General features: G+C 39.2%; 2 protein-coding genes across 2 annotated transcripts; one reads left to right on the top strand and one right to left on the bottom strand.

The window, feature by feature from the left end:
* Nucleotides 1–3,571: 3,571 nt before the first annotated feature.
* Nucleotides 3,572–16,762, bottom strand: LOC137290537 (uncharacterized). The gene is made up of 9 exons (XM_067821562.1): nucleotides 16,722–16,762; nucleotides 14,632–15,991; nucleotides 12,769–12,893; nucleotides 11,976–12,081; nucleotides 10,768–10,972; nucleotides 9,925–10,105; nucleotides 9,160–9,183; nucleotides 7,589–7,761; nucleotides 3,572–3,871 (listed from the first exon to the last, which is right to left on the bottom strand). The coding sequence occupies exons 1-9, from the start codon at nucleotides 16,760–16,762 to the stop codon at nucleotides 3,600–3,602; spliced, it is 2,487 nt and encodes an 828-aa protein (XP_067677663.1). The 3' UTR covers nucleotides 3,572–3,599.
* Nucleotides 16,763–16,866: 104 nt separating this feature from the next.
* Nucleotides 16,867–21,621, top strand: LOC137290869 (ATP-dependent Clp protease proteolytic subunit, mitochondrial-like). Its single transcript, XM_067822031.1, has 6 exons — nucleotides 16,867–16,970; nucleotides 17,488–17,658; nucleotides 18,798–18,894; nucleotides 19,719–19,906; nucleotides 20,719–20,824; nucleotides 21,405–21,621. Exons 1-6 carry the CDS (start codon nucleotides 16,956–16,958, stop codon nucleotides 21,527–21,529), a joined length of 702 nt encoding a protein of 233 aa, XP_067678132.1. The 5' UTR covers nucleotides 16,867–16,955; the 3' UTR covers nucleotides 21,530–21,621.
* The last annotated feature ends 952 nt before the right edge of the window (nucleotides 21,622–22,573 follow it).

The raw sequence follows: 22,573 nt of genomic DNA, 5'->3' as shown, positions 1-22,573 counted from the left end.
TGTATCCCAATAGTGGACTGATGCTCAGGCAGTTAATCAGTGGATTGTCTGGTCCAACAAGTTGAACAAACCATCATACTTAAACATACTATTGGTTGTCACATCACTACTATCAGCTTTTTGGAATAATGGTTCAACATTGCTTTGGGCTTATCTGCTGCCATTCTGCTATGTGAAATTTAGATACTGCGGACTTTCACTATGATTATTACACATGACTTTCATGGATGAGTAGAGATTTGTATGTTATAACATTGTATCAAGCTCCACAATGAATCTTCTAATAACAACTGTGAACAGGGGGGCTCTTTTGAGGCTTTTCAGAGATACCTTGGCAACACTATGTGAAATATATTTGTAGTGTCAAATATTCAGATTGGGGTGAATATGAAGAGTTCTTGATTCATGATAAAGAACTTCACCATTTTTATTTAGAAATATATTTTATTTGTCATTGGGTAATAATTTGTTAAACTGACATCACTTTTGTTGTCAGTACTTTCAAAATTATATTAATAATCACTCTTTGTAAAATTTGCACAATTTAAACTGGCCATTGACAATAACATGTAATAATTTGTTTTGAAAACAAGCATCACAGTATACACTGATCTGCATGTATATAAATACCACAACTTTCAAACAAGTCTTTGTTAGCTGACACATGACAAGCTGAGACATAAACTGGTTTCCTCTATTGATTTGTGCAGCAAGCTTATGTAGACAGGAGCCAAGTCTAGCTGACAACAAAAATGCAGTGAGTCAACAAATGTGACTAAACAATGAACTATACTCTGTGCATGTGTGCAGGTTAGGCTCTATACATGACATCATAACTAACTGCAGTGGACCTTCCATTCTCCGATCTAATCGTAACCAGTGAGGTCTTACGTCAGAGCACATGAGTCTATTACTGCTGACAAATGTTTTGTATACTCAGCTGTTACTTTGTATATCCACTTGATTTAAGCTGACCAGCGAATGATACCAAACTGAACTCTTTAAAGAACTACATTTTCTGGACTATCCTAAAGGCAACTCACTGCAGCAGGTGCTTTAAGTATCCAAAACAACTAGGTGATTGTACATACAGTTGTCACAACAGATTCATCATTAGTGTTATCACTATTTCAAATAAGACTATAAATAAAAAAAATAGGACTTGAATTTGAGGTTTTACGATTTTCCTAATAATACTGCCAGTAATCAATCACAGGATACAAGTGCTGTACACGAGTAGGAGGATTCAACATCTGTCAAACATAAGTGCTTTTTCACAAAGGAACTGCAGCTAAAATATCTAAGGAATGTTAACGGGTGCAATTAAAATATTTTAAAAACAGTGCGTGTCTACAAACAGGTATCACATAAACAATGACCAACAAGAAGTGTGGGGTATCTTGCTACAACAACTCTACCATCCACTAGCATCATACAGCACATGGAGTTCTCTTTCTTTCATGTAGTGTCTAAAACAATCTTATTGCTTCTAGTATTTACCAGTCTGTAATGTCTTGTGTGGTGATGGGTTAATTTACTTCAGCCTAAACTGATTAAACATAAATTAACCAATCATACAATTCAGCACAACTGGTTAACAAGTACAACCTCACTTCAGACAGGAATCTACATCGTCCAGCAAGATAAAGTAGCTCTAGTTATAAATTTGATCGAGTTATTGAAAAACATCATACATTTTTAAAACCCATAAAGAAAGTAACTCAAAACTTTACAGTATTTTTGAGGGGGTAGTGTGATGTTTCCTTTATATGGGACTGGGCAATTAAACAGTCTATATTTTGCCTCAAGAAGTGAGTGAGATTTGTCAACCTTTAGCAGGTAAAGTGGTACAGGTAAAAGGTTGTGTGTTTATGAGCATATTAATGAAATACAAATCTCATTCCCCCATATTTTAAAAGGACTTGCTTGTTATTGCTGATATCTAATTGTTTTCAGGGAATCCTCATTATTTAAATACAGGTGAAAGAATTCAAAGCTTGTAAATTTAACATTTTTAAAGAGTCTGTATATAATGTTATCTCTTAAAAGAAATAAATGACTTGGTTGTACAACATGCAATAAAAACTACTCCTTGATTTTGTGTTTTCTACCTGCAGCTATGTGATAAACAACTTCCCCTCTTCACTCTGCATTTCTTAAATATACATGGCCATTGCAAAATATAGACATCACCAGTGTAACAATGAAAACAGATACAATAATATGTAGTACAACAAATATTTGGTCATCGCAATGGACAATACTTACCGGTAACAAGTCAAACTGCTAAATATCTTTGATAATATTTATGATGAATAATGCAGGTAGTCTATAAACACATTCACACAATCTAACATCACATTAAAGCTATACCAGTTGGTCATCTGGACTGTGATCTACTATCAGGTACAGATTGTAAGTAGATATATTGTGTCAACGGAGTAACATAGAATAATATTTGGCATGTTTTGGAATATTTGAAATGAATGAACAGCTAGTCTGATTGAACAATTATGGTTATATTTTGTTTGTAATGCATTCATTGTGTGGATATGTTTTTTGGCTCATTGTAATAATTATATTTCAGACAATGTGTACTCTGAAATATATATAGTGTTTTGTACAGTGAAATATACTGAACGGCAAAAGAAATGCAAGTTTCGAAAAAAATGAAATCACATAAAAGTAAGCGTTCATGTTTATGTCTTCTATCTGAAGACTTGACAAAAACTACCTTTTCTTAAAATCTTCACTAAATTTTCAAATTTTATGAAGCAGCGGTATATAGTAATGAACTTTGTATTAAAGTACACAGTTACAGTCTGGGTAATAGGGGGTCCAGATTAATGAGGTTTCACTGTCTTTATGATACTAAACATATGATGCTGACATGGTGCGATCGATATAAAGCTACTGTTCAATGAGCTCAGGCAATCTGTGAAATGACTGATAAAATATTTTCTGTGCCTGGTGTGCATTCCCTGTATAATTATCAGATGGTTCCTCTGTCAATAGTATCTGTGACAATACAAATACTATCAACATGGACAATCAACATATAATCAATGCATTTAAACAACTTTAACAAGCATCACAGTTTTGCATGATATCCTTGGACATATGGGAGGAACAGAAATCATATATCCCTCCAAATTTGTCAAAATTCAAAATACATATTTTTGAACAATCAACAACAAATTCAACAATAATCCAGTTCAGTAATGTTTTCACAGGATGTATACTACACAGATTTTAATAGGGTACTTTGATGTCATACTCTTTTAATTATACATCTGCCATATCTGACATATCTGACATATCACAAAAAATACCTAAATGTTTCCTGTCTGAAACTGATGCACAACCATGACAACCGCCATTTCTGCTTCTTGTCCATCATCTGGGACTCTAGGGCTAGCCATCATGCAGTATTGCCATCCCAATGTTGAGGATGGTTTGTAACTTGTATTCTGACTGGCACAGGAGAGCAAACATTCGTAACCATAGAACTAGCAAATCAAATGTGGGTAATTTGAGATTGGGAGCGCCATGGAAACATACTGAAATGCTATCCATGGAGATAGAGGTGGGTGTTGCCTCTAGCTGCCACTTCCTGCAGTAAATCCCAGCAGGGCTTTCTTCACTGTGGAGCCCCACTTGTCATACTTCTCCATGAACTCCTTATACAGGGGAGGCTTCTGCTGCAGAGTTTCCAGACTGACTGTTTTGTCCAGGACAGGGTTCTCCTGGAGCCAAAGGGTGAGAGACTTCTGCACTTCATCTGCCTGCTTGTTCTTTCCCTCAAGCTGGAGCAGCTTCACCAGGTTGTCGTAACACATGTGTACCCAACGGAGATAGAACCCACCAGACTCTGTAACAAGGGATGTAACCAAATCCATGGACAGTTACCTCTCCAGAATTTTAGAGTGATTTAGTTATTCATGGTTATTTACCTATATGCTGTAAGTGTAGGAAACAATGACATACAACAAGGAGAGTTCTATGGATATACTACTTCTTAAATATAATACAAGCTGTACACTGTGCTGTAGATTATAGTACAGTGTTCCCAGAAATTATTGAGAAAATCTTTGTTTTTTTTCTAATGATGCTAAGATTGGAAAAAGGGCTTTCACTATGCACTAAGCATACTAAATAAGGGAGACAACTCTTGAAGGCTTAGAAGGCAGCTCATTACGTCAAGAGTTATCTCCCTTGTCTGAGCAGACGGCTTCCTGTGTTGACATGGCAGAATTTACAGCAAGAGAGAAAGGAAAGCTCATTCTAGATGATTTTGAAAGGGGTGAGGCTGATGCTAAAGTGTTAGCTTGTAGACATGGTATTCCTCTGTCTACAGTATACAGAACTTTGAAGAATGTTCAAACAGGAACCGGGATAGAGCACAAAGCAGGGGCAGGTCCGCCTAGGAAATTCAGTGTTGTGGATCGCCGAAGACTTGGGCAGATTGTGAGTAGGGGCAAATTGAAAAGTGTTGAGAACATCAGAAATGAAATGATTAGCAGAGGAAGTCCTCAGGTATGCAATGAAACAGTTAGGCAGGAATTACAGAGACTTAATTGGGTGAAAAAACGTGGAATTCCCTCGCCGTTAATGAAAGATGCACAAAAGGAAAAACGTTTAAACTGGTGTCGGGCTCATGAAAATCAAGATTGGGATAATGTTTTCTTTTCGGATGAAAGTTCTGTTTAGCTTTTCCCTAACTGTGTGAAAATTTGGACTAAAGATACTGTCAAACCTATCTACCAGCGACCAAAACATAGCCCGAAGTTTCACATGTGGGGTTGCATATCGGCTCGCGGAGTGACGCCATTGTGTGTTTTCACGGGAAACTTGACAAAAGAAAGATACGTTGACATTCTAAATGGTCACCTTCTTCCGACAGCACAAACATTGTATGAAGATGATTGGATTTTCCAGCATGATACTGACCCAAAACACACTGCGCGCTACACAAAACAGTGGTTGTCGGGCAAAAATGTTCAAGTTTTAGACTGGCCCAGTTACAGCCCAGACCTAAACCCAATTGAGAATGTGTGGGGAGTCATGAAGGACAGAATAAACCAAAAGGGACTGAGAAATATTGAAGATATGAAGGCCGAGGTGGTCCAATATTGGGATACCCTGTCACACGATTACCTACAAACTTTGATGGGTAGTGTGCCTAGGTGTATTCAGGCATGCATTGCTGAGCGAGGATGTCTAACAAAGTACTAAAACAAGACTGAGACTGTAAAAGGATGATGTTTTAACATGTTTATGTAAGTAAAACGCCAGAAGTTAATAAACGTAATGAGTTACATGACGCAACATGATTCTCAATAATTTCTGGGAATACTATATATTAAAGAAGTTGCATGTCCACAGAACTCTCTTTGTTGTTCATCAAAGCAACTTCTAAACGCCACTGAAAGAAACAATGCCATGAATGGTTACCATGACACCAAGCCTGACAACATCGAGATAGTGACCTCTTATGATTGGCCTAGGTTTGTGATAAAACACTTCTAACCTAGACTCCCCACTTGACTAGAAGATCTTGGTTGGTTTAACTTTGCGTGTAATACGTAGGGTTTTAGTGATGAGGACCTTAACAAGGATGCTTTCAAATCTCTTAAGGGCATGCTGAAGCTATGGATGGTGATCATGGCAACATGTACATATACATCTGAGGCTTTGAATATTTCTGGATTAGACACAAGCACATGGTCCTGAAACTAAGCCGCCATATCTTTCCATGTCTTGCCATAAATGTATAGTCCATTTCCACAAAGCATTTCAGTACTCAGGTGATTGTAAATACCATACTTTAACATAGGGTTGTGCTTGTTGTAGCTCTAAGATTGCTTTGTGCAAGTGGACCCAGCTCTTAATGTTGTACTATTTAAAGGCCAATGTAATGTTTTATGTATCTTTGATCCTATCAACTCACAACCTCAGTGACTGATGATAAGTGTTTACCAACATTTGGAATGAATCACCTCTGCTTTGGTCCAGACTCCAACATTTATAGCCAGCTGCCATATTGTTGAAATATTGCTAACTGCAAGGTCAGGCAAAATCCACTCACCGACTCACTCAGTTACACATCAACTCACTCAGATACTTACCAAACTCACTCAGCTACTCACGCAGCTACTCACCGACTCACCTACTCACCGACTCACTCAGCTACACATCAACTTACTAAGATACTTACCGACTCACTCTGCTACTCACCGACTCACCCAGCTACTCACCGGCTCACTCAACTACTCACCGACTCACTCAGATACTCACCGACTCACTCAGCTACACATCAAGTCACTCAGGTACTCACCGACTCACTCAGCTACTCATCAACCTCACTCAGCTACTCACTCAGCCACTCACAGACTCACTCAGCTACACATCAACCTCACTCAGCTACTCACTCAGCTACTCACCAACTCACCGACTCACTCAGATACTCACCGACTGACTCAGCTACACATCAACTCACTCAGGTACTCACAGACTCACTCAGCTACTCATCAACCTCACTCAGCTACTCACTCAGCTACTCACCAACTCACTGACTCACTCAGCTACACATCAACTCACTCAGGTACTCACCGACTCACTCAGCTACTCATCAACTCACTCAGCTACTCATCAACCTCACTCAGCTACTCTCTCACTGACTCACAAACTCACTCACCAACTCACTGACTCACTCAGCTACTCACTGACTCACTCAGCTACACATCAACTCACTCAGCTACTCACCGGCTCACTCAACTACTCACTGACTCACTCAGATACTCACCGACTCACTCAGCTACACATCAAGTCACTCAGGTACTCACCGACTCACTCAGCTACACATCAAGTCACTCAGGTACTCACCGACTCACTCAGCTACTCATCAACCTCACTCAGCTACTCACTCAGCTACTCACCAACTCACTCAGCTACTCATCAACCTCACTCAGCTACTCACTCAGCTACTCACCAACTCACCGACTCACTCAGCTACTCACCGACTGACTCAGCTACACATCAACTCACTCAGGTACTCACAGACTCACTCAGCTACTCATCAACCTCACTCAGCTACTCACTCAGCTACTCACCAACTCACTGACTCACTCAGCTACACATCAACTCACTCAGGTACTCACCGACTCACTCAGCTACTCATCAACTCACTCAGCTACTCATCAACCTCACTCAGCTACTCTCTCACTGACTCACAAACTCACTCACCAACTCACTGACTCACTCAGCTACTCACTGACTCACTCAGCTACACATCAACTCACTCAGCTACTCACCGGCTCACTCAACTACTCACTGACTCACTCAGATACTCACCGACTCACTCAGCTACACATCAAGTCACTCAGGTACTCACCGACTCACTCAGCTACTCATCAACCTCACTCAGCTACTCACTCAGCTACTCACCAACTCACTCAGCTACTCATCAACCTCACTCAGCTACTCACTCAGCTACTCACCAACTCACCGACTCACTCAGCTACACATCAACTCACTCAGCTACTCACCAAGTCACTCAGATACTCACCAACCTCACTCAGCTACTCACCGACTGTTGCAATGACCTGCTGCAGGAGAGGCACAGCCTTGGTGGGCTTGTTGACGATCTTGTAGAAGGTGGCCAGTGTTGCCATGGCCAGCAGAAGGTAGTTGCTGTCCTTCGTTTGACAGAGACGCATGTATGACACACTCTGCTCCAGCTGCTTCTCAGCCTCATCCAGTCTAGAGAAGGGATGTAGACAATACGTGACATGGTCCAGCAATAATCATCTGTCATGTTTGGGCAACTGACACCTGAGAAGCTTACAGAATTTAGTTCTTCAAGGAATTCGAACTTCCTACATGGTGCTGCTTTATTTACTCATCATCATTTTAACAAAGAAAATGAAACATATTCCAAATATGAATCTTCAATGAAATGTCCCTTAAATCAACACATCAAATGAAGTGAAATGACATTTGTATTTATACTATTTTGTTTTTCTCCTTTAAAACACATCAGCATGGCATCATTTAGCTTCAACTGACCCCACAGCTTCATAAATGAAACCACTGACAAGTACAAATGCCAGAATGCAACAACAGTAACTTTAAACCATTATCCCAGATTTTCACCTTGGAGGGTTTCTTCTCGTTTCAAATGCATTCATTTGATGAACCATTTCTTTGGATCAAGTCTGAACTTTTTCACCACTCATTACGTCATAATTTTTCATAAATACTGACAAGCCTTCCAAGTCATTACACCAATTCTAATATCAACTCAAGCACCATTTTAAAATGAAATCAAACATACATGAAAATGATACCATAGCTAGAAAAGCAAATTCAGAAAATGACCAAATATCATTTCCTGTAAACAATGCTATCTAAGACATCAGCATCTTCAAACGCATGTATACTTAATAAATATCCATACAGGTTCTTCTCTCAATCATTCGAATGTAATGTAAGATATAAGGAATATTATGATTATATAAAATCTTGTCAGTTGTTCTTCAACAGCGCTGTTGATAAAAATTATTACTTTTTTACTTGAAAGGGCTTAGGTCTGATGTAAAAAATGTGTTTTACTCCATTGTTGTACTTGTTCCAAAACATCTCTCAAGTGTGTCTTGGGGTAGTGAGTAGGGGATAGACATAACAACTAGTTAAGAAGAGTAGTGGAACACTAGATGGGGTAGTTTCTCTCTAAATCTTGTACGTATGTATAACAGGTATTACAAACTGACTTGTAGACTAGTTGGATATGACCAATGGTATCTAGCCCTGGACTAAGTATAAAGTTTGATACGTTTAATGCCTTATTCAACAGAATCACAAGACTTATACTGCAGGGATATATATGTATTAGCTCACATGATAATGCTGGTCAAAAGTTACCTTGTGCCAGAAATTGCAATAAAAGAACATTTGTAGATATTCCATGTATATTTATATGGATATAAACACAAACATACAACACATATAGATATATAAGTACAAATATACAATATAGATGTATAAATATAAGCATGCAAAATACACAAAACTGAACAAGATATAAGAAAATCAAAATAATACATTAAAGAAATCTATCTACTGCTTTTACATCAGCTATTTGTAGATTCTGGTACTCACAAATCTGCATCCAAATCAGGATGACTTAAAAACACAGTAAATTTAACTGTTAAAACAAAACATCTGTCAAATATATTTTCAACAGACTGAAGAAACTCCTTTTTAAAAGTAAGTACGAAACATATGCATATTGTTTGTTATCCATTATGATTATCATTTGCATACAACTTAATGGATGACAACCTCTTGTTTATTGCACTGAGTGACTTATCAATGTAGATTCTTACCCATTTATCAAGCTACAAAGAAAAGTGTAAGAATCTACATTGAAATATTGCTCTATGCAATAAACATGTGTATGCTTCACATGCTCAATACTGCCATTTGTTTGCATCGACTCAATACTTAAGACGGTATAAGTTACTGGTAATTTTGCTGGGCAAAAACAACTGACACAGTCACTATATAACAGAATGAGATCTTGAGGAAATCCGCAATAAATCACACATTTCTTGAAAACATCTATTTTTATTGAGAATCATCACTTTCTAGGTGGAGTGTCTTTTTTGGTGAATGAAAATATACTGAGAGAAAAAAATAAGGGACCACATGCAAGGACAAGTGTTCATTTATTTTTTTCCAGGTTTCTTCAGAAGCATTGTATTGCATGGCTTGTGAAGAAATCTGGAAAAAAATAAGGGAGCTCTTGTGCTTTCATGTGATCCCCTTTTTTCCTCCTCACTATATGCACTGTATAAGAAAACAAATAAGAATGTATCTTTATATCAAATGGTAACACTTGGATGATATACTATGATCCCCTACCTGTTCATCTTGGAGTATATCTGGCCCAGTAGGGAGTACACCTGGGCTGACCTGAGACTGATTTCTCCGTAGCTGGCGGACACGATCACTAAGGCCTGCTTAGCCTCAGCCTCAGCCCACCTCAGGGTGGAGTCCTGCTCATCCTTAGGGCAGTTCAATGACTTCCACTGCAGTGCTGACGCTGAGATCCAAATACAGAGAGGGTAAGGGTAGTCAAACAGTAAAGCACAGACTAAACCTGCCCTTGAAAAGAACACAGTAGAGATTTCATATCAAAGTTCAGGGTCAAAGTCAAAGGTGGTAACCAGGATGGGTGGGCAAGTGGGTAGGTGGGTCAGTGGGCGAGTGAGTTAGTGAGTTGATGAGTTGATGAATGACTTGATGAATTGCTGAGTGAGTTGATGAGTTGATGAGTGAGATGATGATGTGATGAGTGAGTGAGTTGATGCGTGAGTTAGGTTTTATGCTGCCTTTCTCAGTATTCCAGCAATATCACTGCAGACTGGACACCAGAAATAAGTTGTTGGGAATTGAACCCAGAACCCAGGCCTGATGAGCAAATGCTTTAACCACTAGGCTACCCCACCACTTTTCGATCAAACATTTAGTGTTGTCAAACTCAAATTTGACATGCAACATGTTATCAAACATGTGTTCAGAAACAACCAATCACAGTCAACAAAATTGTCACGTTGTGTTTTGGTCATCTGGTCAACCCGTTGTACAAAATGGCATCGCTCAAATGACAGGAAAGTTTGACAACATGTGTTTGATGTGTGAAATCGCTAGTTTCACAACTCTTAAAGTTTGCCATATGACGTCCACTACAGGTTATATACTCACCAAAAGTACAGAGGAACATGTGAAGCATGGGATGCCCTTGTGGCAGCTGACTTCGAGCAATGCGGACTGCCTCCATAGAGTGGTTGTAGAAGTCATCAGTATCAAACTTCTGGGTGACCATGAGAGCCCGACTCACTGCACGATGTGCCAATGCCATCTGGATTGTCTCACAGCTGTAGATCCTCATTGCAACTGTCAAACATTCCTGGGGAGCAGACATGATTGTCACATGAGTGAGAGAATGATGGTTTGCTGCAGTGCTGTAAAGAGCATGAGTTATATCACAGTGTCTCATCAGTCAAAGTAAACTAATAGTCTCAGTCCTTTTCCTGAGTACACTCCACTACTGAGTCTAACCTTTGAGACTGACCAATCAGAAGAGACAGCTCACCAAATCGCGAAAGTGGACATTCAGAACTCATACCTTTTGAACTCTTACCTTGGAAAGGTTTGTACCTGAATGATTCCGAATGATATTTTCCATATGATCGCTTCCATATGATCAGCACATGGAGCACATGGTATTATGTGAAAAGCATCTGCTGAATAGGATATACAAAACAAAATATCTTGTAATTGTGCCTTTCACTCATGCACGATGCTATATTTAGATTTTGATATGTCAGCTGTTTCCTAGTGTATTTATCAGGAATGTATAATGTAAATATTTTTAGGATTTGTTTATTTAAATGTTCATCAAACTGTTTCTGTTTGACAAATCCACTTGGTAAAGGTTTATTTATTGTTCATAGAAAATAACTGATTTGTAAGCTCCCATGATGCTTTGTACCTCATATCACTCCTCCCACTTGGAATGACAGACAGTGCCGACAACTATTCCCAGTAGAATCTTCATATAACCTCACCCCTGTGTTTAGTGTTTACACTGGGCCTGGATGGCAAGCAGTATTGCACCAGACTAGCTGTTTTTTTTCGAAGGTTCCACATGACAAACCTCAAATGATAAAACTCTTGAACCCAGAAGAGTGAGTCTGTCCTCCTTTTAATGTTGTACAGAGATTACTAACAAGACAAGTATCAAGCAAACGTCATAGTTTTTAAGGTTGTGTTCAAGATTATTGCACCTTGTACTAATCTGGAGTAATGCTTGTTTTATAGTGCTAGTGTAACATAAGCTTGAGATGAACAGAACACACAGACTGTATGACGCTTCTGGCAATCTGTCCAATTACAAGACGGAGACATACCTTTGCTGCTTGTAATCCATCCTCGCCATGCAGGAACTCACTGGACAGGTGACAGTAGTGCAGCAATGCCTTCAGGTGCAGAGGATGGTACTTGCCGTAAACTGACCTGCAACAATAGCATGTCAGTCTGTCAGTCTGTTATAGATGATATAATCTATAACAGCAAACTTCTACAAAGACTATTTATGACATTATAACATTAAATAGAACACAGAGCTGTAAATCATGCATATCACAACAAATAGCTACACACTCCTTTAATTGTTGTGTTTGGTTCCATGAAAACTGTGCCTTGTTCTTTTCAAATGATGCAAACATTGATGGTGGGCTATTTCTGATTAAAGTGTGCACACAATCTAGTCAATTATAGGTTGAGATCATTATATCTATCAAGTTTGGTCTAAAAATATTGAATGGTTTCTGAGTTATGCTCCGGAAACAAAATGATTACAGACGGACGGACGGTCGGATGGACGCATCAACTATATCCCCCCGCACTACAAGCTGGGGGATAAAAAGGGAATTTTTAAGGATGTCAACTCCCATAATATGAAGAACACAACATTTCAGAGTGTATTCTTACTTTGTCATCAGATGAATGAAAACTAAGAAGCAGAGAGATGTATGTGTACATGAGAAAACAACAGAGAATAGTAAAATTAGAAAAATAACTTATTCACCATTATGTGTGTCTCTTGTAACTGCTAATCAAAGACTAATTATGAAGCCATTACACAAATTTCATCAGTTTGATGCACTAGGATATACTGTACAGAATCATGCACTCGGTAACCTTGCCATCTGCACAGCCTGCACAGCCAGCATCTCAGCCTTGTTGACCTGCCACTTGGCACAACATACCATCACAGCATTACACAGACACTCTATCACCTTGGGCGTGTTGTCAGCTTCCACTTCCTGGGGGAACAATGTGAACACTATTACAAACCATGACAAAAACAACAGCCATGAGCACTGAACAGTCATGCAATCACTGAGCTCCAGATAAATTTTCTAGCTATTGGGTATTTACTCCCATGTCTGTTTATGTATGAGTAATTGTATTTTTTCAAGAGTAACTAGCATTTTGTATACTCCCACTAGTTAAAAGAATTGAGCACTTTTACACACACTTTCTTTTCCTCATTGGGTGCTGAACAGTCTTCTAAATACATGAATATGAATGCATCTCAACAGACTAAAAGTTCTTAGTAATTGCCATATTGTCAAACATTTGGCAGCCATTTCTAAATATTCAACATGGAAGTCATGTGACTATTGGAGCAAACCGCGGACAGTAGCCATCGCTACCATTAGCTAATGCTGTTTGAGAGTTTGTTCACCATGATGAATTATATGCAAGCCAATTTTTAAGTTAACTAGATAGATAGATAAATAGGATATTTATATAGCGCACATATCCACGCACCAGTGCATGCTCAAGGTGCTGGTATTTTCCCCTCGATCACTGGATGTCAATCTCAGCAGCACATCGCATTTCAGTCTCAACTCCTTGGGGAGTATACAACTCTTGCTGCCACCAGGCGCACTGAGTTTATTGTGGCTCTCATCCTAAAGAGGTACCCATTCACAGCTGGTTGGACTGGGACACATATAAGTCACAGCACTTTGTCCGAGTTTACTGCACACTGCTGTAGTCACAACTAAGTGTTTCCACTTATTCATGTGGCCACCATCTGGTCATCTAACAACGGATTCGTGGGTTCTTTTAAGTGCACAGGGTTGTGTACTGTACTCTAGGGGTTGTGACAACACTGAAAGAGTCTGCACACAAAGTTGACTCCAAGGTTTTTACACCCGGTCACAGGTGGGCTCGATCCCGAAACCTCAACCTTGCTGGATCACTAGCCTGGCGCCTTAGACAGCTTGCCCACCATAACTGAGTAATGTACGTAAGGTATTATGGACCTGTTGGGTTTTAAGTGATTCTAACGTGCTTTTTGTGCTCACAGATTTGTAATTAACTGAGTAAATGTGATTTTTATTGAGTAAAATATGCAAATATCTGGAGCTCTGTACAACATGAAATATACTGAGGGAAAAAATATGAGGTTATATGAGGGTGTTCCTTTATTTTTTTTCCACATTTCTTTACAAGTAATGCGATACAAAACTTGAGAAGAAAGCATGGGATACCTTATTGTTTTCCGTCAGTATATCTGGATTACAACTAAACATTCAGGAATTGTTAAAAAAGCAATCACTGTTAATGCAACAACCACTTTTTACTCATGTGGTATGGTTGTACATGTAAATTTCATAAGTAGTTTTAGAATAAACATCTGTATTCATTTATTTTACACTGGAAACACGCTCATTACATGGAGTCTATCACTATAATATGAGGCACAGAGGTATTTTCTTGGACTAATTAGAATAATCCATAACAATTATCAATCAGCATACACAAGTATATAGTATTTGAAAGATTTAAATCCTTTCAAACATCTAACAACAAACCATATTTACTGATTATCAGTTAAAGAACATGACTTCCCAGCTGACATCTTTATCGAATCTACTTAAAGTCTAAGTTGAATATTCGTGTTGCTAAATATCTTTGAGTGTTCTCTTTTGAAGCAATACCACAGTATCCTACCAAGAGAAGTGTAAGTTTTAAATCCCACTGACTTACCTTCAGTGCCTTGTGTGCCCACTCATGTGCAGCTGACAAAGAGCCTGTCTCCAACAGCATGAAACTAAGACCAATGAAGGTTCCCGACTCATCAATAATATCCTGTCCAAATGACATCATCTTGATGGCCCAGGTCACCTCAGTGGACCAGAAGTACGCCTGCTGGCTGCCATTAAAATCATAGTTTTTGTTTCTCAGATGCATCAATTTAACATAGCCCTTGTACTTCGCCATCCACGTTTCAATACATGGATTTGTGTTGAGGAACCTTATCAGACCACTCAGCACCTCCTCAGCCTCAGCAAGAGATCCAAAATCCATTAAGAGATCGACTGTTTTGAATCCAGTACTTATAACTTGCTTAGTTGCCTCTGTGCTTTTTGCTACTTCCAATGCTTCAAGCACCGAGTGATATGAGTTTGCAATGTCTTGAATTATATTTACCCCACTCATGATGATATGCCTGAAGTATTTAAGATAAAAGGGATACAATTCTGGCTCAGCCAGCAATTCCTGAAAAGCATCACACATGCTGATTTCAAATCCTAAAGGCAGTTGTTTCCTTCTATTCAGTGCAGCAACAACCTCCAGCTTCCTCATCTTCTGACAGGTTTTTTTCTCTCTCTCAAGCAACTCCCTATCCTCTGGTTCATTCGACTCTGTCAGTAACTGTACCTGTTCTTTTGGAATTTCAATCATGGAATGGAAATTATCTGGAACTGGAACCCATTGATGGAAGAAACCTTTGATAAGGGTCATAGACTCTGGACTCTCCTCACTAAACACAGATGTTTTATCATCTACTTCAGGTTTACTTAAGTTGCTGTTTTGAGTCCCTTTCTCAGTCTCAGTGAATGTACTCTCAGTGACACTTGTATTTGTTCCTCCAAGGTATAAAATATTCTGTGTTCCTTGCTTTTCAGTGATTGCTGGCAGAGGTTCATACTTTGGATACTGAAATGTGTCAACTTTTTTATCAATATCACTGAAACGACTTGCCTGTGAAGCAGGTCGATGGATGACTGTGTTGTCAAGAAATTCAACTAAATCTCTGTACCTTTTACGAAATTCAACATTTGCATCTGGATTCTGTAAAGATTCTCTAAAATATTTGTACCAGTCAGATTCTCTGGGTTTTGTTGGAAGGATGTCAATCAGGATCCGTGCTCTGTCGCTAGGCGTTGTTCCTTTTTCTATTTTCTTCCTGTCTTTCAGGTTAAGGATTCCAGCATCACACAGCTGGTCTAGTACATGCTCAACTTTCAGTTCCTGTACAATAGCAATTCTGTTCACCTTCAGTCTCATAATATTCTGACGATCCATCCCTGATGTTTGTTGTAGAGACTGTGGCAGATCACACCTGAAGAAATAGAAAGCAGGCTTTTATTCTGGCATTCCTTTCAGTGTTGAGATCACCCACACTCTCACACTTTAGTTTGATGTGGAACAGGATAATGCAAGCTGTCAATGATAGATTGCACAGCGATAAGTATGTCAGTGATCAGTCATTAGTTAAATATCTAAAGTTTTAAAATATACATTAAATAGAACTCATATAATTTGTTATTCAAGCAAACAGTGTATATTACTTCATGTATCACTCAAGTACACTGCTCAACTGTTTATATGGGATTAACTGGAATATCATTGGTTTGAAATGCATTGAAGATAAGATTTGTACGTTTAAATATTAGCGTAAAGCTCTGAAGACCTTAGGGCATTATTTTGCAGTTTGATCAAGAAGTATATTTGTCATTTATAATAAGGCTTTTTTTGTAAAAAGAAGAAACTAAACGAAAATATTATACCTGATTCTATGAGTATGAGGGTAGTGTCATGACAACAGCGTTAGACACAAGATTAATGTAATACAGTCAATTAATGTTGAAAATACAAATATGGATAATCGTATTCTTATTTATTTATCAACTGTCAGTTATGAACATGGATGAGAAAACAGTGCGGCGGACAAGACGACTTGTTCGCTTGCCTAGCAACTGAAGCAGACAGCTTCTGGCGATGTAAACAAATCGATGTCAAGTGCATCCTTTGATATGCAAGTGAACAAAGTTCAAGTCAACGTCTCATACCCTTTAAGAGTGAACGTGTTTCTTCTCAAACTAGTTGCCATTTCAAAAACAGCCCAACATGTGAAGGATATTAAAAAATCATCTCAAACAAGTCAACTTAAGGCTAGTGCCGTTGTCATTCCGCCATTTTACCGGAAGTAGAACAAGTGCGTGTTTATTGCGGAAGTAGAATGCACGTGTTACTTGCGGTGAAGGTCTGTCAAAAGTGAGGACTCTCAGAGCAAATTTGTCGAGATGAATTGTGTGAAGGTAAGCAGACTCGCATCAAATAAAAACCACGCCATTTATCCGTTCACAAGCGGTTCAAACCCGTTAAGACTCCATGCAATCGCAAATGGTCGGAGGTGACGTAAACCTAAAAGTGGTACAGGTCAGGATAAACTTGTCCTAATCACGCAAACCTGTCACAGTCAGGGCACGTACTAATACTGTAATGACGATCGAATCAGCAGTTAGTGGTGGTGTTAAGTATTGTGAAATTTGGGAAGCTGACAAAGTATTTCATTCTCTTTGTCACAAAGATATAAATATGAGTAGAATATGACCGTCGAAGCACAGATATGTGCCATAAGAGTATAGTATTGTTACATATAAAATGTATTTAAAAATTAAACATCAGTATCCTGCATCTGTATCCTGCATTTTTGCATAATGTTATAGCAATGAATAAAGTGAGCTTCTGTATCTGTTTTACGCTAGTTTAACATATCATAGTGTTATGACAAGCACTTTCTGAATGTTATTTTTATATTTTTAATTACTGTAGGCATTGTTGCGAGTATACAGCAATCCGGCAGCTGTTCGTGGCCTCAAGACAACATGTGCAAGACACATTCCTATGGTGCCGATTGTCATAGAACAGACAGGTCGTGGTGAGAGGGCCTACGACATCTACTCCAGGCTGCTCAAGGAAAGAATCATCTGTGTCATGGGTCCAGTAAGTCCAGGCCCCCCTAAGTAGCTGAAGGAATTACGGCAAATTTGAAGGAATTGCATCTCAAATATAAACAAACGCAGCCCACTCTCGAAACAATTTCAGTGATATCGGTAGCTTACCGGTAATAACATAAACACAACGCCCCTATCGGAAGCAGTGTTGGTAATACTTGAAACACGCTTGGCCATCTTCGGAGATTTCTCAGCAACGTTCGGTGATTTGTCGGTCGCATCCAGAAACTCACACATCAAAACATGGCGTCACTGGACGGAGCACCTGTCTCGATGAATTTTGTTTTTAATACATCATAATATGACTAAATGAAGTGAAAGCAGTCATTAGCACTTGTTTCAGACTGGCAATTCAGTTCCAGACTCTGCTTTAAACAATACAAAGACAAGACTCTTGTTTTGAAATTTGAAAACAGAACAAAAGTACACTCAGAAGTGTATAGATGACTGAAATTGTATTGCAGTATTCACCAATGGCTATGTGAAGACTATTCCATTCAGATTGTGATTCCACTGAAGCAAGAGATAAATGGTGGTTTTGACAGACTCAGTTTCATAGCCTATGACAGTCATTTGGAAAACAAACCTTATAGACATTGCATGGTTGTATGTACTGATTTTAGGATTAAGGATGATACAGGTATGACCAATAATGGGATATTCTTGTGTCTTTGTTTAGTGGCAGCTAGAACAAAGTTTGAACTAAGGTCTGATGTTCGTGATATATACATTGCTATGATCTCTTTGTGGAATGGTCCTTGGTACAAAAAGTGATCTTGGTGCAATAATAAAGTTAATAGTCAATATTAAAATTGAGACAAGAATTAGTCACATTGTGGACTAACACCTAGGTTGCACAGAGGAATTATTCGTTAAAATGTTGGGGCTGCAGACGATAAAGCATTCCACTCTCACTCTCGCTCAAGATGAGACATTCTGGCTCCTTCAAACTCAAAGATTCCTGTTTATAATTGTTTTTATTTAACTCTATCCCAGTATGCAGTCTTAAACCTAACTTAATTTATGTGAATATATGTTAGTGTAAGTGATGCCCAAAATATGTTAGTGTTTGATATAAACATGTATCAGATGACTCCTAGTAATCACTGTCATTGTTTTACCGCACAGATCACTGATGACTTGTCCAGTCTTGTGGTGGCCCAGCTGCTGTTTCTACAGTCAGAGAGCAACAAGAAGGCAGTCCATATGTACATCAACAGCCCAGGTCAGAAGTGCTTATATTCCAAATATCCTGTTTGCTAGGTGTTGCTGGTATATGTTTGAGATATTTGTGTATACAGTTACATAAAAACATGGTTGCACACTTTGCGTAGATCTTCCAGCCAAGTTGATATTAAGTGCAGTGAGTTGGGGTAGCCTGTTGATTAAAGCATTGACTTGTCAGATCAAGGATGTGGGTTCGATTCACTACCTGGATACAACATGCCCATTTCTGGTGTACCCCGCAGAAAGTGAAGTACAGCAATACTCACTCACAGACTGCCAATATGTTACTCACACCAGTAGTATCACTGGTTTTTACATTATAGCTAAAACCTCATTTAGAGTGGGTCAGTTTTATTTTACGCTGCACTCGGCAATATTCCAGCAATATGTGGGTGGTCTTTAAATAATCGTGTTTGGACCAGACAATCCAGTGATCAACTGCCCATTTGGGAACCAATGACATTTGGTTACGAAGTCAGCAGGCCTGACCACCCGATCCTCATTCAGAAGTTTAGACTGAAAATGTAAATCAATGAGAGACGGAAAAGCTCGGGTTCAAGGCATGCCCAGGGCGTGGATACCAGCAACTGAATATGTAGACTTAACACCATTTGAAGAAGCCAGAGGAACAATCTAATCATATTACAGCTTGCATTAAAAAAAACATGAGGAAAAACTTGGTGTAATTTGTTGATTGGTTAGGTTGCTTTTCCTTACATTAATAAGAGACTATACTCTGTCTGTCAGGGTTTGAGTTTTTATGTACAATGAATCTTCCTTTTGTGACAGTGTATTGTACGTCTTGGCTTGTGTGTGAAACAGGGGGCTCCGTGACGGCCGGACTGGGCATCTATGACACCATGCAGTACATCCAGCCCCCTATCGCCACCTGGTGTGTGGGTCAGGCATGCAGCATGGCGTCACTTTTGATGTGTGCAGGTGAACCAGGCATGAGGCACTCATTACCCAACTCCAGAATCATGGTGCATCAGCCATCCGGACAGGCATCGGTAGGTTAATCCTTGAGTTTAGCTTAATGCCACACTCGGCAGTATTCCAGCTGTATGGCCGCTGTCTGTAAATAATCGAGTCTGGACCAGGCAATCCATTGATAACAGGATGAGCATTGATCTGTGTAGTTGGAAACCAGTGACATTTGTCAACAAAGTCTGTGAGCCTAATCACCCGATCCCATTAGTCGCCTCTTGCAGCAAGCTTAGTCGCCTTTTGTGGCAAGCATGGGTTGCTGAAGATCTATTCTACCCCGGATCTTTATGGGTTGGTTAATCCTTCAATGGACTGAATTCACCGAATGATAACATGGGTTGGTGTGATAAAGTTTCAGTGGTATGTTTAAACACCATCTCTGGACCTCCCAGCCTGGTTTGTAATATTGTCTAGTGAAACAGAAATGTGTCTTTCTTTTGTTAGAAGAGGCCATATGTGTGATCAGGTGTCTTATTCTGTCTCTTGTTAGATGGTGTGGATCATTCCTTGTAATATCAGTCACTGAATTGTTTTATTGTTCAAGGCTGCCATCATATTTTCGGTATATTGCGGAGTGACAATTACAAGGACACAAAAGCAGCAAAGTTAAGTGGTACTAGGCCTTAGAGCTTGATTCACATCACCAAGTTCCTACTTTTTGAGTCAGCTAGCTCAGCATTTATTCCAGAGAACAAGTCTGTAATTACTTCAGAATGACAGGATCCTTACCAACTGATGTGATAAAACTGAAAATCTGTTCCAGTCTCTAGACCTCCCTTCTCTCCCTCACTCACTCACTCACTCACTCAAACTGTCTCTCATATAACCATTCCAGGGGCAGGCCACAGACATCCAGATCCAAGCTGAAGAAATCGTGAAACTGAAGAAGCAGATTAACAGACTTTATGTTAAACACACAAAGCAGCCTCTCCAGGTCATAGGTTAGTATTGTGTTGGCAGGAACACATCCCTATGTCATATTAGTAGCCTAAAACAAGTGCATGGACTGAGGTCAGTATACTGTCTCTGATTATAGTTTCCATTTGTGGCGACTAGAGAGGGGGAAACACCTATGGCGATAGTCTATTGCAACATACTACTGCCAAGTTTTCTCCTTGAACTGTCTCACTTGAAGTCCATTCCCAAATGAATTGACAGTTTATATGAAATAGGAACAAGTTTTCGTAGTTTCAGTCATACAGTATGCTGACCTCAGTGCTTCATTACAGCCTTAGTATCCATCATAGGTTGCAATTCATCAGTCCACTTTTGAGCCAAACTGACTATAGCTACTGCATCTGTACATGCATTCCCTGCACAATATCATCAACAACTTGGACGGGACATTTCCTTTACAGTCTCATGACTTTGCTTGTTTATTTATCAGCAATATGCTCCTATCATTGGGAAGCCACACACTCAGGCTTGTCCTTGTATCTGTGCAATGAGTTCAGTAACCATCACTATGAGTAATCATGTTCACGTTAGCCTCAGCCTCAGTGTAAGCTGCTGTGTTTTCAGAGGACAGTATGGAGCGCGACCGGTTCATGGATCCTTATGAAGCAAAGGAGTTTGGGTTGATCGACTCTGTGCTGGAGCATCCACCCACATTAGAAGATGAGGAGGAGTCCAAGAGGTCATCATGACCTGATGTGTCCATATAGATCTGTCCTTGTGTATAAACTCTGTTTTTCTATAAATCTCACATGTATTAATAAAAATATGTGAACAATGTAAATTCTACTTTTCATGATTGTAGTGTTTGAAAGTCAAGGTCTGTTTTTTCAGTGTTGTATCTACAGTTACATTCAATTTGTGAAGATATCAAACAGCCATTATTATATTTTTTAGAATTATCAGTTCAGTGAATATGCAAGTTTGACACCCTGTTATAGTAATACTGTTGAAAATCAAGGATACATGGTGCAAGTCATCCAGTAGTTGTCATTAGCAGGAATGTCTGTACCTGAGATTTTCTTGTGAGATTTCTTTGATTTTATTACCCAAAGTAACACCTTATAGTTCTCTGCATAAATATAGTTGAGTGCTCAATTAGTAATACTTCTATCCAGACATTCTCTGGGCAGTGAGGTTGTTTGATAAAGTCATAGTTTCCACGTTGCTATGGTAGTCAAAGATTCATAAACAAACTGTCAACTCACAGTATAGCCAGTTTGACTTCAGTCTAAGTAAACTTAGCCCCAGTGTTATTCATTACACTTCCACATTGGGCGTAAGAAACCCTAGTAGGAGGTCATGTCGGGTAACGTTTGAGCAACCTATGACTGTCCAGTCAAATGCGAGACTGCTCAACGGATTTAACCAATCTGACAACAGCTACTGTCTAGGGTTTGGGGGATACTCTGGTAACTGACAATGATCTCTCAACAAATGAAAATCTGCATATAAAACTGATATTTGACCTGCAGAATATATGCTTTTTGGTTTGTGTTGACATGGTTACCATTAGCTAATATTTCCACAAGCTGACATCCTTGAATATTGCCAAAAACGCTATTTTCAGTGGCTGTTTATTCACTGACATGGTGTGCATCACCTGGAAGTGAACGAAGTGAAAATAGCATTCAGAACTTTTCTGGTACAAACCTTTGTGTGGGTAACAGTTTAAAAAGTATGTGCCCATGTCCACTTTCGCGACTTGATAAGCTGTGCTGTGATTGGTCAATCTC

The sequence above is a fragment of the Haliotis asinina genome, chromosome 7 (assembly GCF_037392515.1).
Source record: "Haliotis asinina isolate JCU_RB_2024 chromosome 7, JCU_Hal_asi_v2, whole genome shotgun sequence".
Lineage (NCBI taxonomy): Eukaryota > Metazoa > Mollusca > Gastropoda > Lepetellida > Haliotidae > Haliotis > Haliotis asinina.
The sequence above is the reverse complement of the archived record's forward strand: the minus strand, read 5'-3'. Positions and strand labels throughout refer to the sequence as shown.